The sequence below is a fragment of the Eschrichtius robustus genome, chromosome 2 (genome assembly GCF_028021215.1).
Source record: "Eschrichtius robustus isolate mEscRob2 chromosome 2, mEscRob2.pri, whole genome shotgun sequence".
Classification (NCBI taxonomy): Eukaryota; Metazoa; Chordata; class Mammalia; order Artiodactyla; family Eschrichtiidae; genus Eschrichtius; species Eschrichtius robustus.
In genome coordinates this window covers 118,123,555-118,147,571 of record NC_090825.1, presented here as the reverse complement: position 1 = coordinate 118,147,571, position 24,017 = coordinate 118,123,555, and the positions used below count along the sequence as shown (strand labels likewise).

Here is a 24,017-nt window from a genome sequence, read left to right as displayed (position 1 = left end):
TCCAGTTTTATCCCAAGTCCCCTGCATTGGCAGGCAGATTCTTAACTACTGCATCACCAGGGAAGTCCCACTTTTATTTTCTTGAAGTTAATGATTGCCTTGCCTTTTCATTTGCTTGGTTTTCTTTAGATATGTCACCTATTCTTCTCACACTTCCAATTCCTCTCAGTACAATTTTCCACATGGTCATTCCCATGTCTCCTGAGATATCAATTCTCCTTTAAATTGAGTGGTTGCTCTCTACATCTGCTGCACAGGTCTCATCCTGGAACTTTCCTTTGCTATCATTCTTGGAATTCCCTTTGCCTTTTATTTTGATTGGGTTTCCTATTTCAAGGATTTTATTCTTCCTCTTTTTTGGTTTATTCTATAGCTTTAAGAGATCACATCCTCCAAGAGTTTCATCTGATTGAAGATATGTCAGGGGACTTGCTGATGATACCTTCGAAATGCCTGTCTCTTGAGTCATACAGCTCCAAACTGGACTAGTTGTTCACTATACTGGAGACAAGTGTCATCCTGGGATCATCCTTCAACATCATGTGGAGATTCATTTTACTTGTTCTGCTTTCGTTTTTGTTTGTTTGTTTGTTTTGTTTTAATATTTATTTATTTGGCTACACCGGGTCTTAGTTGTGGCATGTAGGATCTTCATTGCGGCATGTGGGATTTTTGGTTGCAGCATGCGGGCTCTTAGCTGTGGCATGTGGGATCTAGTTCCCTGACCAGGGATCGAACCTGGGCCCCCTGCACTGGGAGCATGGAGTCTTAACCACTGGACCACCAGGGAAGTCTGTCACTTGTTCTGCTTTGGATCATCTCTTTTCTCTTTATTCTTACTTCCTCTCTCCTAGATTACTCTCACATTTTGATAGATATCTTCTAGTAGTTTCCAGAGAAGGGTGTTTGAGAGGTAAATTTTGTTGTGACCTTGAGTGTATTAAATTATCTTTATTTTACTCTCAAACTTGATTGTAAGTTTGACTGATTATAGAGTTTTAGGTTGGAAATAATTTTTCTTCAGAATTTTAAAATATTTTGTCCATGAGCTCTAAACCAACGTGTTTGTTAAGAAATCTAAAGTGAATTTTATTTTATATCTTCTATATGAGACCTGTATTTTTAGTTCTTCTTGTAGTATATTGTCATTGTCCCAAGCATTTGAAAATTAAACACTGATGTGTCTTTGTTTGAGCTTATTTTCATCCATTGTACAGGACAATTGGTAAGCAGTTTCATCTAGGAAACTAATTTCCTCCTGCTCTTAGAAACTTTCTATTTTCTCCAATTTACCCTTTTTTTTTTGCTTTGCTTTGTTTTTATTTCTTTTTTTTCCATTGAGAAAAGGGTTTTAATAAAGTTTTTTTTATCAATTATATAACTATTTGGAAAAAGATAAAATTAAGATCTATTCCTTACACCATACTGCTTTGTTTTTATTTCTATACTTCTTCTTAGAAACTTTCTTAGGAGTCTCATTCAGGTGTCTGTTCTTGATTTAGTTGGGGAGACTAAAGAGCTCAGTAATAGTTTTGAGCATGTTATCAGGGCTTGTCCATTCTGATTATTACTCTAAGGTGAACTGGGAGCTCTTGTTGTTGGAGAAACCCCAGTGTCAGTGTGATTAGGTCTTTTCACTTGGACTGGTCAGATTCCCCAACTCTTTAAAAATCTCCTACCCAGGAGAAAAAGGTATGGATTGAAAAGGTAAAGGATTGAATGGGGGAAGTGGAGTGTAGGCCTGCATTATTCAGGATAGGTTAGGTTATGCTTCAATACTAAACAGTTACTCCAAATCTCAGTGATTTAACACAATGAAGGTTGATTTCTTTCTCACACTACATGTCCCATACAGTTCAGCATGGGACCCTCCTCACAGCTGTCAGTGAGGGATCCAGGCTTCTGGAGACTCCCATCTCTACAAAGGCTTTCATGATCACTATAGTGGGCAAAGTAAATGTGTTAAACCATGCACTGTCTCCAAAAGCTCCAGCCCAGAAATAATATGTGTCACTTCTCCCATTTTAATGGCGAAATGAAATTACATAGCCACATGTATTTTAAAGAGGAAATAGAATTGAAATTCTACCATGTGTCTGAGAGGAGGAAAACTGAAATATTTGTAATTGGTCCCAGTGACTAAAATAGCATTTTAACAATCAGCATTCACTGTTTAGATGGTCACCTATTTCCACTACCAATATTACCCCTGCCCTCAGTTTTGACTGTGGACCCTCTAATATGATGACTCTCTTTTCCTTCAGTCATCAGAAAACAAAACTCCAGACTTATGCTAGGGATGGGAAAGTAGGTTACTACTCAGTGACTGGAGTCAGGGAAAGTGATTTGACCATTAGAGATTTAACTGATTCTCAGGCAATTTTAACACAATTCTCCTTATTTGGCACCCTGTCATCATTTCCAGAGTATCTAGGGCTGATAGTTCTGATATCCAATACTTCTGAAAATCCTGCAGTCTAACCATGATTGGTTCTCAGCTTTTCCTACTTCAGGATGAGTAGTTGGTTTATCAGTTCTACTAAGTTATCCATCTGCTTTCCAGCTACTAAGATTTTTATCTGCTGTCTTATACCTTATTCTCTCCATCCTTGTAGGTTTATATTTTTGAAAATATCTCTTCACTTTTGTGTTAGTGCATTTTTAGAGAGAGCCAAATTAAAGGCACATGTCCAATCCACCAATTTATCTCAAAATACCCTTGAATTTTTCAGAGAAATAGACTTGTGTTTAATTGGTCAAATCTATGTGGTTTTTATTCTATTTAAGTAATTTATGCTTTTATATTTATAAATTCCATTTCTTTTATTTTCTTTATTTTTTAAATTGTTTTTCTTGAATCCTGAGTTGTTTGCTTAGCCTATTTGTTCTCAATAAACCTTGATTTCTAAGAAATGCATGTAAGTCTCACAATTTTCTCTATTCATTCTTTGGTTCTTACCTTAAATATCACTTTATTTAAAAAGCTTACTATATCAGCTAGAATTATGTTCTATATAATTTCTATATATAGAAATGTTCTATATAATTTTAGCCTGAAATAATAGAAAAACCCTAACAACAACTGCCTACACAAAATAGAATTTTATTTTTCTCTCATAAAATAAGGCTAGTGGCTGAAATGCACTGCATGATATCTGGGACCCAGTCCCATTCCATTTTGTTGCTTTACCATCTTCAGGACATGACCTTTACCTCACAGTCCAAGACAGCTGCCTAATATCCAGCTATTACATTGCCATTCAGACCAGCAAATAGGAGAAAGAGAAAGCTGTGCCTTCCTTTTTAAAAGACTACTTCTAAGAAGTATTCCATGGCACTTGTGCTCATGTCTCACTGGCCATAACTTAGTTATAAGACCATCCCCAGCCACAACAGAAGTTGGGAAGTATAATCTATAGCCACATATCCACATGGGCAGCTAAAAATGAGAAGTCTATTAATAATAAATAATGGGAGAACATATATTTGGGTGAAATTAGTAGTCTATGTCATACCCACTCAGACCACAGCTGTAGCCCCCACTACCCACTAGGAGGAGATGGGATCAAATAAATTGCCTGATTGGATTGGTTTTTAGAGGAGCATATGATTGTATTTCTCCATATTGGTGGTGTGTTTTATTTATTTATTTTTTAAAATTATTTATTTTATTTATTTATTTTTGGCTGTGTTGGGTCTTCGTTGCTGTGCACGGGCTTTCTCTAGTTGCAGTGAGTGGGGACTACTCTTTGTTGCGGTGCGTGGGCTTCTTATCCCGGTGGCTTCTCTTGTTGCAGAGCACGGGCTCTAGGCGCGCGGGCTTCAGTAGTTGCAGCACACAGGCTCAGTAGTTGTGGCTCATGGGCTTAGTTGCTCCACCGCATGTGGGATCTTCCCGGACCAGGGCTCAAACCCGTGTCCCCTGCATTGGCAGGCGGATTCTCAACCACTGCGCCACCAGGGAAGTCCTGGTGGTGTGTTTGGTAGCCAAAAAATTCTTGTTCCACTGAAAGTTTAGCCCTCAAAGCAATTAAGTACTAAATTCAATTTCTGGGACAAGATCCTTTGAACCAATGATGCTTCCCTAGTGTGCTATTGGCACCTGTCATCCATTCCTACTTCCATTTATTAACTTTTTAAAAATTTAGGGTCTGCAAAGCTTAAAACTCCATTTTACAGACTCATTTGAATTATTATTCTGGATGTAAATTAGGTTTTACCAGTGAGATGCCTTCACGTGAGCCTTTGAAGACAGGCAAAGGTCATCTTCATGCTGTCATTGCTGCTGACCAACAGATCAGAAAGATGTGAGTGCTTGCAGCCAAGTCAGCATTTCTGTGTCCAGCCATCAGTTTCATGGGGAACTGGAGGCCACTGCGGCAGCCAGACGGTCTGTCCCACTGTGTAGTCACCAATTTTGGAGGTGGGAGAGGAGAGGCCTTTGTGGGAGTAACAGTATGGGTAGTAGCAGTTTCCTAATTTCTGTATGGCAACAATGGCAGTATGCCTTCCAAACCAGTAGTTCAGTGCTGACTCTCGCTTCTGCTTGTCCAGTTCTTCTGACTTTGTAAGCAACTAATTCCCTCTATAAAATTTCTTTTTTTTCCTTTAGTTAGATGTACATAGAATGATTTCTGTTTTTTTGTTTTTGTCTTGAACTCTGAATAATTCAGTTTTATACCTTCACTTGAATTATAAGGAATAGGAGCTTCTCAATTAGAGTTTGTAAAGGAAAAGGTGTAAAATATAAACTCATTAAGCAGTTAAGGCACTATTCTCTTAAGCTAACACGTCTTGGTTTAAGAATAGGGAAGAATGAAAAATTATGGGTGCACACCTGAGAGACTAAGAATGAAAATGTTTAATAAATTTAATGTGTATATTTTTACAAAACAGAGCATGGTCTAAAAGTGAACCATAAACACTTTCTTTCGCCCCTCACATGCAACACGGTACATAAAAATTATTTTTAAAATTTAAGTATCTGTGGATAAATAAGAAAAGGGCTCAACATCACATACATTTTAAAAGATGATAACTGGCTCACATTTTTTTCTTCTTTTTGGCCACACCACTCAGCATGCGGGATCTCAGTTCCCCCGGCCAGGGATGGAATCCGCGCCCCCTGCAGTGAAAGGATGGAGTCTTAACTGCTGGACCACCAGGGAAGTCCTTGGCTCACATATCCTAAATGACACATAGTTAGGTGAATGAAGCAAGTATCAAATAGTGTAAATAGTATATAAGCATTTTATAAATAAAATATTTTGTTAGTTTTTTTTTAAATAAATTATTTTTTTTTATTTTTGGGTGTGTTGGGTCTTCGTTGCTGGGTGCCGGCTTTCTCTAGTTGCGGTGAGCGGGGGCTATTCTTTATTGCGGTGCACGGGCTTCTCATTGTCATGGCTTCTCTTGTTGCAGAGCACGGGCTCTAGGCACGCAGGCTTCAGTAGTTGTGGCACATGGGCTCAGTAGTTGTGGCTTGCAGGCTCTAGAGCTCAGGCTCAGTAGTTGTGGCACACGGGCTTAGTTGCTCCGTGGCATGTGGGATCTTCCCGGGCCAGGGCTTGAACCTGTGTCCCTTGCATTGGCAGGCGGATTCTTAACCACTGCGCCACCAAGGAAGCCCTTGTTATAGTTTTTAAGTTTATAAAGCCAGACAGTAAAATAACAGATTGAAATTTATTCATTAGTTTATTCAATACTCATTCATCCATAATTACTTCAGTATGTATTTTTCTAAACACAGTAGAAAAACAGCTCTCTCCATAAGGAGCTTATAATTTAATGGGGAAGGGAGATCATTGATTTGACTGGGCAGAATACCCAATGAATGGAACATTATATTCAATGATTCAAAGAAGAAATAGCCTAATATGTCATTGAAATTACGGCAAAATGGAATCTTCAAATTGAAAAGACATTAGGCAGAGCTTTTTATTTCTGAAACTGATGAAAATTCAGATGAACCTCCAGTGGAAAACAATAAAAAGTGATGGACAAGACTTTTTAAAAATCACTTTAGGGAATTCCCTGGCGGTCCAATGGTTAGGACTCCGCTCTTCCACTGCCAGGGTCCCGGGTTGGATCCCTGGTTTGGGAACTAAGATCCCGAAAGCCCCATGGTCCAGCCAAAAAATGAAATGAAATAAAATAAAATAAAATAAAATAAAAATCACCTTAAAATATTAAAGAGGTGAAAATAGCCTAATTTTTGATGGAAGCCTGTAATAGAAGGGTAAACAGTATATCAAAACAACAAAACTTATTATTCTTTCAGGGCATGTGAAAACATTTTCCCTTGGGCTTTGATTTGAAGCAATGTGAGATCAAAGAAATATAAATCAAGTCTCAGGGCCAGCCAGATGTGCAGCATATTACATGAAGATCCTCCCCATTTTAAGGGACCCCACAGGGCTACATCCACAATATAAACACAGTGTAAACACCAAAAAAATCTAAACCTGCTCCCTCCCCTCAACTCCAGGGAATTATATAGAAGGCTCCCTGGTGTTAAGTAGAGCAGAAGAAAAAGAAGAGAAAACATGCCTGGGAAATTGTAGCTATGGAGTGGGCCTCATGTGTGTTTGTATTTTGAATCTGCATAGGTTGACTTCCAAGAAACCTTAAGCCATAACTTGGTTTGTGATGGTCCCCTATTTATAGCATTTCTATCCTGGCTGAAACAAATGAAAACCACTTTTGAAAGATGGAACATGCAACCAAGGCTTTGAGGACACCCTACAAATAAATTTTCAGGTGCAGTCAACCATATAATTCACACGAAGAAACAGACAACATAAATGAGAAGAATCAGAAACAATACAGCAGAAATAGACCCATACAAACTTCAGATGTGGGAACTATCAGACAGATTTAAAAACCATTTATACTTACCATACATAAGTAAATAAGTGACATACTTGAAGCTGCACAGAACAGATTGAAAGGGTACACTGAGCTTCAGGGAAGATAATACAAAAGTATCAAAATTAAGACATAACCTGATAAAGATAATGAATTTCAAGGGTAGAAAGCAAGTCATCTACAGATGAAGAAAATAGCCTCAGACTTCTCCTCATCAACATTCAATACCAGAACACAATGGAAATGTCTTCAGGGTTCTGAGGGAAAGAAATTATGGCTCAATAATGTTATACCTAGTCGAGATGTTCAAGTACAAAGATAATAATGCAGCAAACAGGAAAGAATTTATAAAACATTGCATTAGCATTCATGAGTGCTTATTGAAAAAAACTACTTAAGGATAAAATTCAGTCAATTTATAGATGAACTGAGAAACTGTGATGAAAGGGTTAATGTAATATTTGGTATCAACAAATCTCTGAAGAAAGTTGACTGAAGAATTTTATACCCAGCTAAATAATACTTATCAGGCATGTGATAATTCAAGAAATACAGCACCTATAAACTCTTCTCTAAAGGATTACACCTGATGAAATCCAGTAAACCAAGAGATGATGCACTATAAGTAATTCAGGTTTGGGGAAGCTGGGATAAAATAACTGAGAGTAAGGATGGCATAAAATTTCCAGTTTGAGCATACCAGTTTATCTCAATTCCCCCCTGAAACTTCATTTAAACAATAGAGAGCAAAGGTTTAACATAAATGAACCTATGAAGACAAAAAGAATAGAAGAGTAAACAGCAGGGGAGAAGAGTCACTAAAATTTTTGGAAGATGCAAAGTATACAGACAATTTGGTTATGGACAGATTTTACTTTTTTCTGTTGTCAAATGAGAGTAGAAAGTGGGGGTGCAGGTAGGTAGGATTAATAAGAAAATAAAATCCAGCCAAAGTAATGATTCATACTGAGGGTCCAAGGAGAGGCTGAAAACAACAGTGGCTGAAAATCTGTACAAGGACTACATGTATCTGAGAATTCCTTCCCCAATCACTGAAGCAAGGTGCCCTCCCTTTTCTCTTAGTGGCAGGAAATGGGAGGTACACTATTTGTAGATGTTATATAGACAGGGCTGGACTGAGGGACACTAGCACAACTGAGGGTAGGGCTGAGACCTTATTGAGAAGAGTATTAAAGAAATTCTACATACTGATTAAGACCCCATTTCCAACCAACGAGCTCTCAGAGCGCTGAGTGCCTTCTTTTATAATACCTTCCACCACTACCCCCATTCTTACTGAATTCTTCTCTGGAAAACAACATAGGCCCAAGAGAAGAGATTTACAGATATTAACTTTTGGTCCCCAAGCAAAATGTTGTTTCCTATTTAATTATCCTAAGGTGAGATCCACCACTCAACTAGTCCCACCCAAACATGCAATGCCTAATCAGCTTTTTATTGTCTCATGGAAAAAAAACAAAAACAAAAAACAGACAGCCAAGCAGCATAATACATAAAAAGGAAAGTCTCTAACATGAGGGTGGAGACCAAAGACAAAGAGGATAAAAGTAATACTAAAGAAAAATGAAATGCTAGGATTAGAAGAAAAATTTTAAAAACCTAAAATTAATATCTTCAGAGGTATAAGAAAAGACCAAGTCTCTGTGATACAATAAAAGGCTGCCATTGATTGATAAAGACCTAAGTGTAAGGGCTAAAACTATAAAACCCTTAGAAGAAAACATAGGTGTAAATCTTCATGACTTTGGATTAGGCAATGATGTTTTAGATATGACACCAAAAGCATAATAAGCAACCAAAGGAAAAAATAAATAAATTGGGTTTCATTAAAATAAAAAAATCTTTTGTACTTCAAAGGATACTATCAATAAATTTAAAAGACAAACCATAGAATAGGAGAAAATATTTGTAAATCATATGTCTAGTAAGGGTCTGGTATCCAGAATAAAGAACTACTCCAACTCAACAATAAAAAGACCAAAATCCTATTTTTAAATGTGCAAAGCATTTGAGTGGATATTTCTCCAAAGAAGATATTCAGGTGGTCCATAAGCAAATGAAAAGATGCTCAACATCATTTGCCATCTGGGAAATGCAAACCAAACCACAATGAGATACTACTTCACACCATCTAGGATAGCTATAATCAAAAAGAAAATAACAAGTGTTGGTGAGGAGAAACTGGAACCCTCCTACACTCAGTGGGAATGGTAAACGGTACAGTTACTTTGGAAAACAGTTTGACAGTTCTTAAGAAGTTAAACAGAGTAACTGTATTTATGTCCTAGCAATTCTAATTCTGGGTATATGCCCAAGAGGATCAAAAACATACATCCACATAAAAACTTGTACATGAATGTTCACAGCAGCATTATTCATAATAGTGAAAAAGTGGAAACAAACCCAAACGTCCATCAGCTGATAAAATGTGGTACATCAATACCACATTAATATTATTTGGCCATAAAAAGGAATGAAGTATTGATATGTGCCACGACATGGATGAACCTTGGAAACATGCTAAGTGAATGAAGACAGACGCAAAAGGCTACATGTTGTATGATTCCATTTATATGAAATGTCCAGAACAGACAAATCCATAGAGACATAAAGTTGATTAGTGGTTGCTGAAGGCTAGAGGGAGGAGGGAGGGGGAAGTGACCACTAATGGGAACCAGGTTTCTTTTCAGGGTGATGAAAATGTCCTGGAATTAGACAGTGGTAATGATTGTACAACTGTTTGAATATACTAAAAACCACTGAACGGCTTTAAAATGTGACTGTTAGGGTATGTAAATTACATCTCAATTTAAAAATTAAAAACTAAAAAGCTATAGAAAGAACCTTCAGAGAACAAGAGAGAGCTTTTTGAGAGGAAAACTATAATAGCAAAAGTTTAAAACTCAATCAGAAGGGTTAGAAAATAGGTTGAGAAAATCTATTAGGATTCAGGGAAATAAAGACAAAAATAGTAAATAGAGAAATGTTAAGAAAAATTAAATATCAACCAAGGAGGTCACTATACAACTAACAAGAGTTACAGAATAAGAAAACAAAGAACACTGAATAGAGGAAATCATTTTTTAAATTACACACACACACACACACACACACACACACACACACAAATCCCAAATCCTGTCTTAGTCTAAAGAACACATTACACAAGATTGACAAATCTCATTGGGTATTTATCACAATAAACGACAAAAGTCTTACACTATGACACATAATTAAGAAATTCTACAACAATGGAGATAATATATAATGACCTAATTTCATCTTGAGCGAGGTTTCTCAGCTAAAACACTATTGGCATTTGGGGCCATATACTCCTTTGTGGGCAGGGGGGCTGTCCCGTGCATTGTAGAATGTTTAGCAGCATCCCTGGCCTCTACCCACCAGATGCCACTAGCACCATCTCCTCCACTTGTGACAATCAAAACTGTTTCCACACTTTACCAGATGTTGCTGGGTGGCAAATTTGCCCCCAGTTGAGAACCAGGGATCTAGGGAAAAAATAGGTCTCAGAAAAAATGGGTAATCAGGATGTTGAATATCTCAACATTGGAGATTAGAAGACAATGAAGCAATGCCTTCAAAATACTAGTAGCAAATAATTCCTCACCTATAATTCCACATCCAACAAAATCAACAAATCAACATTTGATTTTATAGCATCCAGAATTTTCAGATGTTCAAGTTCTGAATAAATTTATCGCCAAGTGTTTTTCAGGAATTTAGGGGGGTAAACCAATAAAAAGGAAGACATAACAAATGCAGAAAATGAAATCAAACACATGAGAGAGAGAAAAGAAATTTCCAGGATGAAGGGTATAGCAAATCCCAAACTGCCAGCTGTGGAGTAGGTCTAGAGAGAAAATAGTGTACAATTGAGCAGGGGTCTGGGTGGCTCCACAACAGCTCCAAGAAAAAATAATGGAACTGAGAGGTTTTTTTTTATGGGCTTAATAATACAATGAGGAGCTTTAGACTTTAGAAAGTATGGGGATAACTTTAAAATATGTACATAGCAAAGTAAGTAAAGTGGAAAATGAGGCAATTATTAACTTAAGAGTAAAGAAAAAGAAAATCTTAGAGCAATATGAGGTTTGGGTCTAAGTGATATTTACATAGTCATAATTATTTAAACACTATTTAAACAGAATAATGATACTGGTATGAGAGAGGATGGGGTAGAAGAAATGTGCAAGTTTGTGTGTGTGCCCTTTGGAAGTAAATGGATAATATCTAAAACTTAAATTTGAGAAAAAGCATTTTGTAAGCATATTATTTAGAAATATGGAGGCAAATATCATGGGGGAAGAAAACAAAAGGTTCAAAAGTTGTTACCTCTGGACAGACTTGAATAAACTTGAAAAATGTTGTAGCGTTGTATGACAAATTAAATATTTGAAACATAAAATGTCTAAACAATTATAAAGATTATCCTTTTAAAATACATTGTAAATGTTATAAACATTGTTAAGGTAACTACATATAACAAAAGTATAAAGTAAGGTGAGGAGAGGAGGAAGTGTAAGAATGTTTATTTGCTCGTTTTTCAGCAGGCAGTTGATCATTGCTAATATCTTAATATGCACCATACTCCTGTTTGTTAACCTTATAGGGAATATTTATCTAAGCTTAAGCAAGTTCTATAGTTTCATATTATTTTTATTATATTTCAGTAAAATCTGATGGTTTTAATTATAAAGAAAGCAGTTTCTTACAGATTGGTTTTATAAAATTATTTCCATCCAGCTAGTAACTTATAAGCATCATAGAAATATTTTAGAATGATGACATTGATAATTATTCATGAGTGGGAGAATCATGGTGTTAATTCACTTTCTTTCTTGTTCTTATTGAATATGTTTGAATCATGTGACTACATATTATTTTAAAAGAATGAAAATCATTATTTGCATACTAAAAACCATTTATTATGAAAAAGAAATCATAACTCTACCAACATTTTTTCTATTTAACTGGGATTAAATCCTTTTAAATTATAGCAGACGGTCTAAATAATGATATCAATTTTGAAAGAAAATACTCAGAAAACATCCAGATAAAATATTAGTTCATTTGAGGAAAGACAATAGTGTTTTCAAAACAACACTACAGAAATCCAACGATATTTGAGGTCATAAAATTTTTTGCATAGGTGAAAATTATTTTTAAACCTAAAAGCCATCATTTACAATAGCCTGACATGCTTTGATAATCGTAAAACACAATTCTCTTAGTCATAACAAGATATCAACGAACAATCTCAAATATCAGGAACCTGAAAACATTTGTGACTTACAAAAATCTGACCACCAAAAAACTGAGAAACACCATTTCACCATTTCATGTCTCATCTCACATGCAAAATGTGAAGGGCTTAAAAAAAAAAAAAAGACAGCAACAATAAAAAACACCTAGAGATTCGGAATGTAAAATACTTCAAACTATAAATATGACAAAACTTACGAATGAGTGAATATGTAAGCTCTATGTGAAAGGGTTGGAAATTAATACATTACTGAATATGATCATTTATCACGTCTTGTCAAGTGAGATTCTTAATTGAACCCAAAATGGTTTCTAAAGTTGGAGTTATCCTCGGTGTCCGTACCAACACCTTCACCCATGATGTTGGGGACAAGAGGTTTCAGACACTTGGACTCCCTGGTCCCAGAGCCTCCCATCAGACACACCTCGTACTGGTAGCTCTGGGACAGGGTCCCCGTGCCGCTGACGTCCACCAGGTGGCCCGGAAAGGGGCCCTCGGGCACCGAGCAGCGACCCACCGAGGCCGCCCCGCCCCGCCTGCACAGCCGCACCGCGACGAACACCAGCACCGAGAAGAGGAAGAGCGAAGACACCGACGCCAAGGCGACCACCAGGTGGACGGTGAGAGGGGCCGCCGGCGCCGCGTCCGCCGCTTCCGCTTCCGGGGCCGGCAGGTAGGGCTGCGAGAAGCCGTCCACCAGCAGCACGTGCAGCGTGACGCTGGCCGACAGCGGCGGCTCGCCGTTGTCCTTGACCAGCACCACCAGCCTGTGCTTGGCCGCGTCGCGCTCGCTCAGCAGCCGGGCCGTGCGCACCTCGCCGTTGTGCGCCCACACGCCGAACAGCCCGGGCTCCGTGGCCTTGAGCAGCTGGTACGAGAGCCAGGCGTTCTGGCCCGAGTCGCCGTCCACCGCCACCACCTTGGTCACCAGGTAGCCCGCCTCGGCCGCCCTGGGCACCAGCTCGGTGCAGGGCGCCGAGGCGTTCTGCAGCGGGTACAGCACGAAGGGCGCGTTGTCGTTGTCGTCCGCCACGAGCACGCGCACCAGCGCCTGGCTGCTGAGCGCGGGCGAGCCGCGGTCGGCGGCGCCCACGCGGAACTCGAACGCCCGCAGGGCCTCGTAGTCCAGGGACCTCAGGGCGAACAGGTGGCCGTTGTCCGGGTTGATGGACACCAGGGAGGCCAGGGGCACGTGCGGGTCGAGGGGCGGCAGCAGCGAGTAGGTGACCTGGGCGTTGGCGCCCGCGTCTCTGTCTGTGGCGCGGACGGTGCCGATGTGCAGGGCGGGGCTGTTGTTCTCGCGGACGGACAGGGTGTAGGAGGTCTGGGTGAAGGCGGGGGCGTTGTCGTTGACGTCGGATACCAGCACGGTTATGTTGTGTTCGGTTTTCAGCCTGGGGGTTCCCATGTCAGTGACGGTGATGGTGATGTTGTACTCGGCTCTGCTCTCTCTGTCCAGCGCTCCTTCTGTTACCAAGGTGTAGAAATTTTCTACAGTAATTTTCAGAAGGAAGGGGAGATGGTCTTGGATGTAACACATCATTTTGCCATTGTCCCCGGCGTCTGGATCTGAAATTCCGAAAATAGCGACCACAGTGTCAGGGGTGTTTTCTGGGATATCATTCATGAGTAAAGACATGGTCAATTCAGGGGCGTTGTCGTTTACATCCGTCACTTCTATGGCTACAGTGCATTTTCCTGAAAGACCCCCGCCGTCCGAGGCCTCAATTTCCATACGGTAAGATCGAATTTCCTCAAAATCCAACATTTTTTTTAATCGAATATCCCCCGTGACTGTGTTGACTTCAAAGGCCTGAATGACTTGATTTGAGGATTGGAAAAATGAGTAGGAGAGCTCTCCGTAGGTCCCAGCATCCAAATCTCTGGCAGAGACAGTGATGACAAGGGAGCCTATAGGGCTGTTCTCTGGGACCTGCACCTCGTAGAGCTGCCGAGCAAATTCAGGGGCGTTGTCATTTATGTCCAGGACCATGATGAGAACCTGGGAAGTCCCAGTCTTTGGCGGTGACCCACCATCCAGCGCCGTGAGGGTTAACCTGAGTTCTGGCTGCTCCTCACGGTCCAGCTCTTTGTCCAACACCAGCTCCGGGTATTTCCTGCCGTCGCTGCGATTTCGAGTGAAAAGGTGGAAATGGAAGTTGGTGCTAATTGTGTAGTTCTGAACTGTGTTACTGCCCACATCTAAATCTTGAGCTATTTTCAAAGGAAATGCGGTCCCTGTCTGGCTACTTTCTGAGATTTTCAGGAGGATTTCATTTTCCAGGAACTCAGGGGCATGGTCATTTACGTCTTGGAGCTGTAATTCACCTTGAATAAACTGCACCGGGTTTTTCAGTAACACCTGGAAATGCAGTATACATGGATCCACGTCACCGCACAACTCTTCCCGGTCCAGTTTTTCTTTTAGGAGCAGATTCCCACTCTTGTGCTCGACTTGCAAATGCTGTTTATTCCCTTTGGAAAGAATCCGGGCGCCCCGCGAGGCCAGCTCTCCTAAGCCCAACCCCAGATCTTTTGCTAGGTTGGCCACAAATGAGCCGCTGTGTCTCTCTTCTAGAATGGAATACTTAATGACCGCACCACCCACCTCCCACAATAGTAATAGAATAATAATGGCAGTCACTTGCCTTTTTTGCGTCGCTTTGGGTAGCGGCGTCTCCATGGTTCCTCCGGGTCTAAAAGATGCAGTATTTAATCACAAAATAATTGCTTTGCAGCCAACTCTGCTATCTTGGTTCAGCAATCTTGAGTTAGCTCTTAACACTGGCTGACAGGGGGATACCTGCCTCTCTGAAATCTTCTTTACCCACCAGTGTAAATGTTTCCTTTGTGAGCTGCCAGAAACGGATCGGTTTTTATCGAGTCTGGGAGCATGCAGCGACAGTTTTTCACTCTCTTAGCCTGCAGCGCCACCAAGCGTTCTGCTTCACAACTTCAGGTAGTCTTTATTTCAAAGAGTAATGTAATAATAGCTAAACTGCATTGAACACCTTTTGGGTCATAGAGTGTTATAAACTCCTTTCCCCCTCACCTGTGATGCAGTTTTGTTCAGGTATCTAACAACAGTTGTGAGAGCAAAGTAATACCTATTTATCTATATATTCATCTTCCCTATAAAGGTACAAGTTCAGTAGACAAAACTGGGCTCAAGACAAATTTATTTATTTATTTAATAAGTATTTCTCTGTGCAGGAATTTTTCTAGCTTCTCAGGATAAAGCGGTAAATTAAACACAAAAATTCTTGCTCTCAGGAGCTTACATTCTATTACAAAAATACTAATTTGTTCTATCGTGTTAGAAGAAGTTATAAAATTTTAAATCCAGTTTCTACTCCCAATCAAATTGAAGTGTGCCTGTAACTTCTGAAAAATGTGATTTCTTTTCAGTCGCTGTATACATAACCTTGGGGAATTTTTTTTCCTTCATAAACTCATTGTGTGCATAACTCACTAAAGTTGAGAAGAGATGGCCATTTGTTTTATTGGAAATCAGTAAGTTCTGAATTCAGGCAATGTCTTTGGGCAAACATGAAGAAGGCAATAAAGCCAATTAAGTCAAAGATATACTTTCTAGGGAAGGGTTTTGACCTGTCAGCATTGGACAGGGCCCATCCCAGTGTAAACCCTCTGGGACTGGGCAGATGGGGTTACTGAAAAAATCCAGTGCAACCAGTAAAGCCATGTGGTTGGAGTAAGAATAGCAGAAGCAGGGCTTCCCTGGTGGCGCAGTGGCAGAGAATCTGCGTGCCAATGCAGGGAACACGGGTTCGAGCCCTGGTCTGGGAAGATCCCACATGCCGCGAAGCAACTAGGCCTGTGAGCCACAACTACTGAGCCTGCGCGTCTGGAGCCTGTGCTCCCAACAAGAGAGGCCGCGATAGCGAGAGGCCCGCGCACCGCGATGAAGAGTGGCCCCCGCTTGCCCCAACTAGAGAAAGCCCTCGCACAGAAACGAGGACCCAACACAGCCAAAAATAAATAAATTAATAATAATTTTTTAAAAAGCAGAAGCAGTTCCCCCAAAGAAGAATGGAGGAGGAGAGGGGAAATATCTGGGAATACAAAACAGTAAGTGTTCCCTACACTCATTGAATTGAGCAGTAATCATCCCTGACAAAAGAGCCATGATAGTTCATTTATTTGGACACAGAACACAGCTAAATATAATTTAGTTAAGCCCAGTTCCATTTTAATTAAGGATAAAAAGAAAATATTCACTCAACTGTCACTGCCAGACTTTGATGGGACCTTGTAAAGAAGGATATTTCATAAAATACTACAAATATAACCAACAAAAATAAAACCAAATATGGGTTAAATTGTGAAAGTAAATGATTTTGTGGTTGATAAAGATAAATGGTGCATACACAGCACTGGAAGGGAAAATCTGACATTAGCTAGTAACCTGCTACTCATAACTTACTTAGGTCTTGGCAGGTATCACACATATAGAAGGAGGAGGAGTTTGAAAAGTAAAATTTGGATTTTACCAAAAATACCTCTGAACTTGCAAACTGTTAGACAAAGACAAGGAGATAAAATGTACTCTCAAGCACTTTGTATTCTGTAATAGAGATTAGGGTGAGCAAGGATGTTTTCTGTTTAGAAGGAAAGTTAAAACAGTGATATTTAGTAATTTCACTTATTGGCAAGGATACTATATTGTAAAGAGAATATTAGTATTACTAATTCCTTGAAAGTTATTTTTTTTAAATTCGCTATTGGAATGTTAATAACATTTAGCAAATATTTATTAAGCATTTGTAATTGGCTTGGTGTTGTTTTAAAAAGGCCAGCATATTCTTACATGAAGCTCACAAACTAATTTAATGTGTTGACAATTTCGTTAAGTCTATATTCATAGAAAATATGTATTGACTATTGTGGTATACCGAAATACACATAAATATGAATGACTATTTTAGCATTTAGCCATCTTTAGTGTTTATCTTTAGTTTTCCACACTTTAGTTACCCCAAACTTATATTGAGAATACAAAACAGTAAGTGTTCCCTACACTCATTGAATTGATTGGTAATCATCCCTGACAAAAGAGCGATGATAGTTCACTTATTTGGACACAGAACACAGCTAAATATAATTTAGTTAAGCCCAATTCCATTTTAAATAATATCAGATACATTCAATAATATCAATTACATTAAAATTTTAAATATCTGACTAAATAATATTAAATACATTAAAACTTTTCCCCTACATAGCAGTAGTGATGACAATTGTCACCACTACTTAGAAATACAATCTTAAGGACTTTGGAATATAATTTTTGTAAAAAGGATAGATTATTCAATTAAAAAAATTTTAAATAATGCAAATAAAAATTTACTTTTGTTCAAATTTTCAAATATACTTGAGTGAGAGTAATTTTTAAAACCTACTAACGATAATATAGGGAAAATACTGTGCATACCCAGTACCTGATTTTTAAAAATTTCACCCTAAGGAACAGTAATAAAATAATCAGGAAAACGGGCCGTCAATAATATGCATTAAAACATGTAGGTTTAAATTAAAAGAGATTTCCAACTTATTAAGTAGGGTTTAATAGAATAATCCGATACTTAACTGAACAGGAAACTATTCCGAACGGTGGGGTTTTCCTCCATTTCCCTCCCAGTGCCCTGGGGAGGGAAGTTAGGGTGAATAGGTTTCAGAAACTTGAACTCGCTGGTCCCAGGGCCTCCCGTCAGACACACCTCGTACTGGTAGCTCTGGGACAGGGTCCCCGTGCCGCTGACGTCCACCAGGTGGCCCGGAAAGGGGCCCTCGGGCACCGAGCAGCGACCCACCGAGGCCGCCCCGCCCCGCCTGCACAGCCGCACCGCGACGAACACCAGCACCGAGAAGAGGAAGAGCGACGACACCGACGCCAAGGCGACCACCAGGTAGACGGTGAGCGGGGCGGCGGGCGCCGCGTCCGCCGCTTCCGCTTCCGGGGCCGGCAGGTAGGGCTGCGAGAAGCCGTCCACCAGCAGCACGTGCAGCGTGACGCTGGCCGACAGCGGCGGCTCGCCGTTGTCCTTGACCAGCACCACCAGCCTGTGCTTGGCCGCGTCGCGCTCGCTCAGCAGCCGGGCCGTGCGCACCTCGCCGTTGTGCGCCCACACGCCGAACAGCCCGGGCTCCGTGGCCTTGAGCAGCTGGTACGAGAGCCAGGCGTTCTGGCCCGAGTCGCCGTCCACCGCCACCACCTTGGTCACCAGGTAGCCCGCCTCGGCCGCCCTGGGCACCAGCTCGGTGCAGGGCGCCGAGGCGTTCTGCAGCGGGTACAGCACGAAGGGCGCGTTGTCGTTGTCGTCCGCCACGAGCACGCGCACCAGCGCCTGGCTGCTGAGCGCGGGCGAGCCGCGGTCGGCGGCGCCCACGCGGAACTCGAACGCCCGCAGGGCCTCGTAGTCCAGGGACCTCAGGGCGAACAGGTGGCCGTTGTCCGGGTTGATGGACACCAGGGAGGCCAGGGGCACGTGCGCGTCGAGGGGCGGCAGCAGCGAGTAGGTGACCTGGGCGTTGGCGCCCGCGTCTCTGTCTGTGGCGCGGACGGTGCCGATGTGCAGGGCGGGGCTGTTGTTCTCGCGGACGGACAGGGTGTAGGAGGTCTGGGTGAAGGCGGGGGCGTTGTCGTTGACGTCGGACACCAGCACGGTTATGTTGTGTTCGGTTTTCAGCCTGGGGGTTCCCATGTCAGTGACGGTGATGGTGATGTTGTACTCGGCTCTGCTCTCTCTGTCCAGCGCTCCTTCTGTTACCAAGGTGTAGAAATTTTCAACGGATGGTCTTAGAAGAAAGGGGAGATTGTCATCTATAGAACAAGTAACCTGTTGGTTATGTCCAGAATCTGCATCTGATACACTGAAAACTGCCACTATTATCTCTGGCAGGTTTTCAGGGATGGGGCTGGTGAGTGACGACATAGTCAATTCGGGAGCATTGTCATTCACGTCCAGGACCTTGATGACTAAACAGCATTTTCCTGATAGTCCCCCACCATCTGTGGCCTCAACATCCACCTGATATGATTGAAATTCCTCAAAATCCAGTGTCTTTCTCAGTCGAATTTCTCCCGTATTTGCGTTTATTTCGAAGGGTTGGTTAACATCATCGACTTGAAATAGGGCATAAGATACCTCCCCAAAAGATCCTGCGTCTAAATCTCTCGCTGAGACGGTGAGAACCAGAGAGCCCAGGGAGCTATTTTCAGGGACTTGGGCCTCATAGAACTCCTGAGTAAACTCGGGGGTGTTGTCATTGATGTCCAAGACCACAATCTGAATTTTTGTGGTCCCAGACCGGGGCGGAGACCCCCCATCCAGCGCTGTGAGGATTAGCCTGAGCTCGGGCTGCTCCTCACGGTCCAACGCCTTGTCCAGTACCAGCTCTGGGGACTTCCTGCCGTCCTTGCGGTTCCGAGTGAGAACGTGGAAGTGAGGATTGGAGCTGATTTTGTAGCTCTGAAGGCTGTTGCTACCAGCGTCTAAATCCTGTGCCATTTTCAAAGGAAATACCTTTCCTGGCATAGTAATTTCTGATATTTTTAGTAGCATTTCTCTAGCGGGGAACTCTGGGGCGTGGTCATTTATATCTCTAATTAGCAAGGCAGCCTGAAAAAACTGCAAGGGATTTTCCAGTAACACTTGGAAGGGTAGCACACAGGGCTCAGTAGAGCCGCACAGCTCCTCCCGGTCCAGTTTCTCATTTAGCAGCAAATCACAGGTCTCTGGATCAAACTGCAAATACTGCCTATTCCCCTTAAAAACAACTTGGGTGGCCCGGGCAGCCAGCTCTCCCATCCTGAGTCCCAGGTCCTTTGTCAGGTTGGCCACAAATGTGCCACTTTCTGTCTCCTCCAGTATAGAATACTGAATCGATTCTGAACCTGCCTCCCACAAAATAATCAATATAATGAAGATCACCACTTGCCTTTTCTTATGATGTACTTTTGTTTGCACCATCTCCATTGTTATGTCTGGTTCCAGAGGAAAAATCCTTTACCAATCCCAATCACCACGTCCACCGTTTACCCTCCAAAATGTCTGCTATAAAATTTCAAATTCGTTCTTATAATTTGTCTGGTGGCGACTGCTCCCCGAACACTTCTATCTTAGCTTTAGCTGTGTGTTCTGTATTTTTTTCTTGGGTTTCTCCGTGAAATGGAGTCCACTGAATGCAGAGCTTGTATCCACTCTCTTAGCCTGCACTGCCACCATGCGTTCAAATTAATAACTTCGTGGGGTGCTGCAGGTCAACACCACATCCAAAATCTGAGCATTAAAAGGTTTTTTAAAAAGTCAGTGTTTCTCAAACTGTAGTGTGTGAAACACATGCATAAAGACTTACCTGGGAGTCTCAGGGTGTTTTTTCAAAGTCAACTCCTGAGCTCCCCTCCAGAACTTGAATCAAATTCTCTGGCAGTACTAACAGAAATCTGCACTTCAGTCTTACTTCTTAAGTGATTCTGATGCGAACTAACACATTTAAGAATCATTCCCTCAGGTAATGTAAACTTCCTATAACCAACTTTTATTCATTGGCAGTGCAGTTTATCTCTGAGGAGTAGTGTAATTTCTGAATCCAAGTATACTATTTAATTGTCCCATCAACAAACTATACAAAATGTAAAAGTTGGTTAGCAAGACCAATCTTAAAATACACAATCATTTCTCTAAATTATATGGCTAATAAAATGATATGAACAACATACTTTGTTTTGTGGGCACACCTGCACAGTAAAGGGAATAATTAGGCTATTAGGAAAATAGAGGTCAAGAAATACTTATGATAGAAGTATCTAATCAAATTAAAGTATTTAAAAGAGGAACTAGGAGCAATCAGGTATCTGTCATAAGTAAGCATTTTAGGATTCCCTTCATTTTTTTATGGGTAGAAATGGTCATTATTTTATTAGTGTTGTTCATTTTATTGTAACTTTTTGGTCAAATTTCCCTGCTATATTAAGTAATTAGTCAAGGTCCAAATATATTGCCCTGTTGTAAGAGCATATGCAATGCAGAAAACAAACAGTCAAGAATCACCTCTACCAGTCTCTCACAACAAGGATGACACTAGGTCCTATAAATATAGACCAAATAAGGTAGTGTGAAACGTGAATTATATTTGAGTGGATACCCTGGAATTCAATGGTGGTTCATCATGGCTATATTCATTCACAGCTCACCAATTTCTGCTCAGATAAATTGGAAAATGTATCTCTAAACTTCCTGAGAATACATTAAATGGGTCAGTGCATATCTGAGTGCACAAAATACACCAAACATAATTCATTTAAGAATGATTTCATATTTATTGAGAGGTGAAATAAATTGAGTTCAAGCAAAATTCACTTCAGGTAAGGAGTGAATAATGGAGGATTAAAAATGAGGATATTTTTCAAAATACTTCAACTCTAGCTAAAATAAATAAAGCTAAATAAATCTAAACTGAACAGATGAAGTCATTTTGTAGTTGAAAAGCACCTCTATCTACTCAGAAGGATAAAATTAAGATCATTTTGTTTCACTTGATAAATGTTACTGAGAACAGACTTGCTTGAGGAGCTGAATAACAAGATACACTGATGAAGTAAAACCAACAATCATAAACATCATGGATGGGTTTAGTTTCTTCTCTGAAACAAAATTATTTCTAGCTCAATCCTAAATGCTTCCTCCTTTCAGTGGGCAGTCTGAGTTCTGATTCCAACTTAATGGCATCCCTGGCATTCACAGAGTCCTTTATTCACTCTGTTTGCCTGCAGGCATCCTCAAATACAGCTTATTAAATTATTTTTTCATTTTAAAGCAAATCTTAATTATTATCAGTACAGTATGTGTAAAAAATCAAGTTAGATCATTGAAGTGTCTGTGAGAGCATTACCTGTTATGATAGAGAGAAAGAAGATAGTATCTTTTTGTTATCTTCTTTGGTTTTCTCTTTTTTAAAAACTTATTTTATTTATTTATTTTTGGCTGCGTTGGATCTTCGTTGCTGCACGCGGGCTTTCTCTAGTTGTGGCAAGCGGAGGCTACTCTTCGTTGCTGTGAGCGAGCTTCTCATTGCGGTGGCTTCTCTGGTTGCAGAGCACGGGCTCTAGGCGCGGGGGCTTCAGTAGTTGTGGCTCGTGGGCTCTAGAGCGCAGGCTCAATAATTGTGGTGCACAGGCTTAGTTGCTCCACGGCATGTGGGATCTTCCTGGAGCAGGGCTCGAACCCATGTCCCCTGCATTGGCAGGTGGATTCTTAACCACTGCGCCACCAGGGAAGCCCCTCTTTTTGTTTTTAACTGTTTTTTTTGGGGGGGCTGTGTTGGGTCTTTGTTGCTGTGCACGGGCTTTCTCTAGTTGTGGCGAGCTACTCTTCATTGCGGTGCGCGGGCTTCTCATTGCGGTGGCTTCTCTTGTTGCAGAGCACGGGCTCTCAGGCCTGCGGGCTTCAGTAGTTGTGGCACGAGGGCTCAGTAGTTGTGGCTCATGGGCTCTAGAGTGCAAGCTCAGTAGCTGTGGCGCACAGGCTTAGTTGCTCCACGGCATGTGGGATCTTCCCAGACCAGGGCTCGAACCCTTGTCCCCTGCATTGGCAGGCGGATTCTTAACCACTGCACCACCAGGGAAGCCCCAAGAAGATAGTATCTTAATGTAACCCCAAAAGATATCAGTTGGGTATGTGAAGAAACTGCCTTTTTGGAAAGTGGATTACATTAGATTCCATCAGGAAAATGCTTCTCAGTTGCTTTGATTTGATTGGCTAGAGTTGAATTGACTTTGCTTTTATAAACGTCTCACAAGGAATAATTCATTTCAAGTCTTTATTATGGAAAAAGTTCAACATATACAAAGTAAACAGCATAAACTTGCATGTACACATCACCCAGCTTCACAACATTCTGTCTTGTTTCATCTGTACTTTTTCCTCCCCTTTATGCCTCCCACTCAATGTTTTTTTTGTAAAGTTCTTTTCTTTTTTTCTTTTTTGAACATCTTTATTGGAGTATAATTGCTTTACAATGGTGTGTTAGTTTCTGCTTTATAACAAAGTGAATCAGTTATATATATACATATATCCCCATATCTCTTCCCTCATGCGTCTCCCTCCCTCCCACCCCCCCATCCCACCCCTCTAGGTGGTCACAAAGCACTGAGCTGATCTCCCTGTGCTATGCGACTGCTTCCCACTAGCTATCTATTTTACATTTGGTAGTGTATATATGTCCATGCCACTCTCTCACTTTGTCCCAGCTTACCCTTCCCCCTCCCCATATCCTGAAGTCCATTCCCTAGTAGGTCTGTGTCTTTATTCCCGTCTTGCCCCTAGGTTCTTCATGAACATTTTTTTGTTTGTTTTTTAGATTCCATATATATGTGTTAGCATACAGTATTTGTTTTTCTCTGACTTACTTCACTCTGTATGACAGACTCTAGGTCCATCCACCTCACTACAAATAACTCAATTTCATTTCTTTTTATGGCTGAGTAATATTCCATTGTATATATGTGCCACATCTTCTTTATCCATTCATCTGTTGATGGACACTTAGGTTGCTTCCATGTCCTGGCTATTATAAATAGAGCTGCAATGAACATTGTGGTACATGACACTTTTTGAGTTATGGTTTTCTCAGGGTATATGCCCAGTAGTGGGATTGCTGGGTCGTATGGTAGTTCTATTTTTAGTTTTTTAAGGAACCTCCATACTGTTCTCCATAGTGGCTGTATCAATTTACATTCCCGCCAACAGTGCAAGAGGGTTCCCTTTTCTCCACACCCTCTCCAGCATTTATTGTTTGTAGATTTTTTGATGATGGCCATTCTGAC

At 40.9% G+C, this 24,017-nt stretch overlaps 3 protein-coding genes and 1 non-coding gene across 5 annotated transcripts in view; all 4 read right to left on the bottom strand.

Annotated features, from left to right (window-relative positions):
- Positions 1–24,017, bottom strand: part of LOC137758502 (protocadherin beta-4) — a 114,674-nt gene that overhangs the window by 65,909 nt on the left and 24,748 nt on the right. The window contains exon 2 of one of the 2 annotated variants that reach the window (XM_068534521.1): positions 5,043–5,125. The exons of the other annotated variant lie outside the window; for it this stretch is intronic. Within the exon in view, the coding sequence (XP_068390622.1) occupies positions 5,091–5,125 (35 nt within the window). The 3' untranslated portion in view covers positions 5,043–5,090. Of the gene's footprint in view, positions 1–5,042; positions 5,126–24,017 lie in introns of those variants that run through there. 2 annotated transcript variants of the gene reach the window in all.
- Positions 718–790, bottom strand: TRNAW-CCA (transfer RNA tryptophan (anticodon CCA)). The gene has a single exon. It is a non-coding gene; the product is annotated as a tRNA-Trp (tRNA).
- LOC137758496 (protocadherin beta-17) lies at positions 12,449–14,855 on the bottom strand. Its single transcript, XM_068534514.1, has one exon. It carries the CDS (start codon positions 14,853–14,855, stop codon positions 12,462–12,464), a length of 2,394 nt encoding a protein of 797 aa, XP_068390615.1. The 3' UTR covers positions 12,449–12,461.
- On the bottom strand, positions 17,776–20,306 carry PCDHB6 (protocadherin beta 6). The gene has a single exon (XM_068534512.1). The coding sequence runs from the start codon at positions 20,167–20,169 to the stop codon at positions 17,776–17,778; it is 2,394 nt and encodes a 797-aa protein (XP_068390613.1). The 5' UTR covers positions 20,170–20,306.

What these genes read in the sequence shown, in the direction of transcription:
- PCDHB6 (XM_068534512.1), bottom strand. Translation starts at nt 20,169, where the DNA reads ATGGAGATGGTGCAAACAAAAGTACATCATAAGAAAAGGCAAGTGGTG.
- LOC137758496 (XM_068534514.1), bottom strand. Translation starts at nt 14,855, where the DNA reads ATGGAGACGCCGCTACCCAAAGCGACGCAAAAAAGGCAAGTGACTGCC.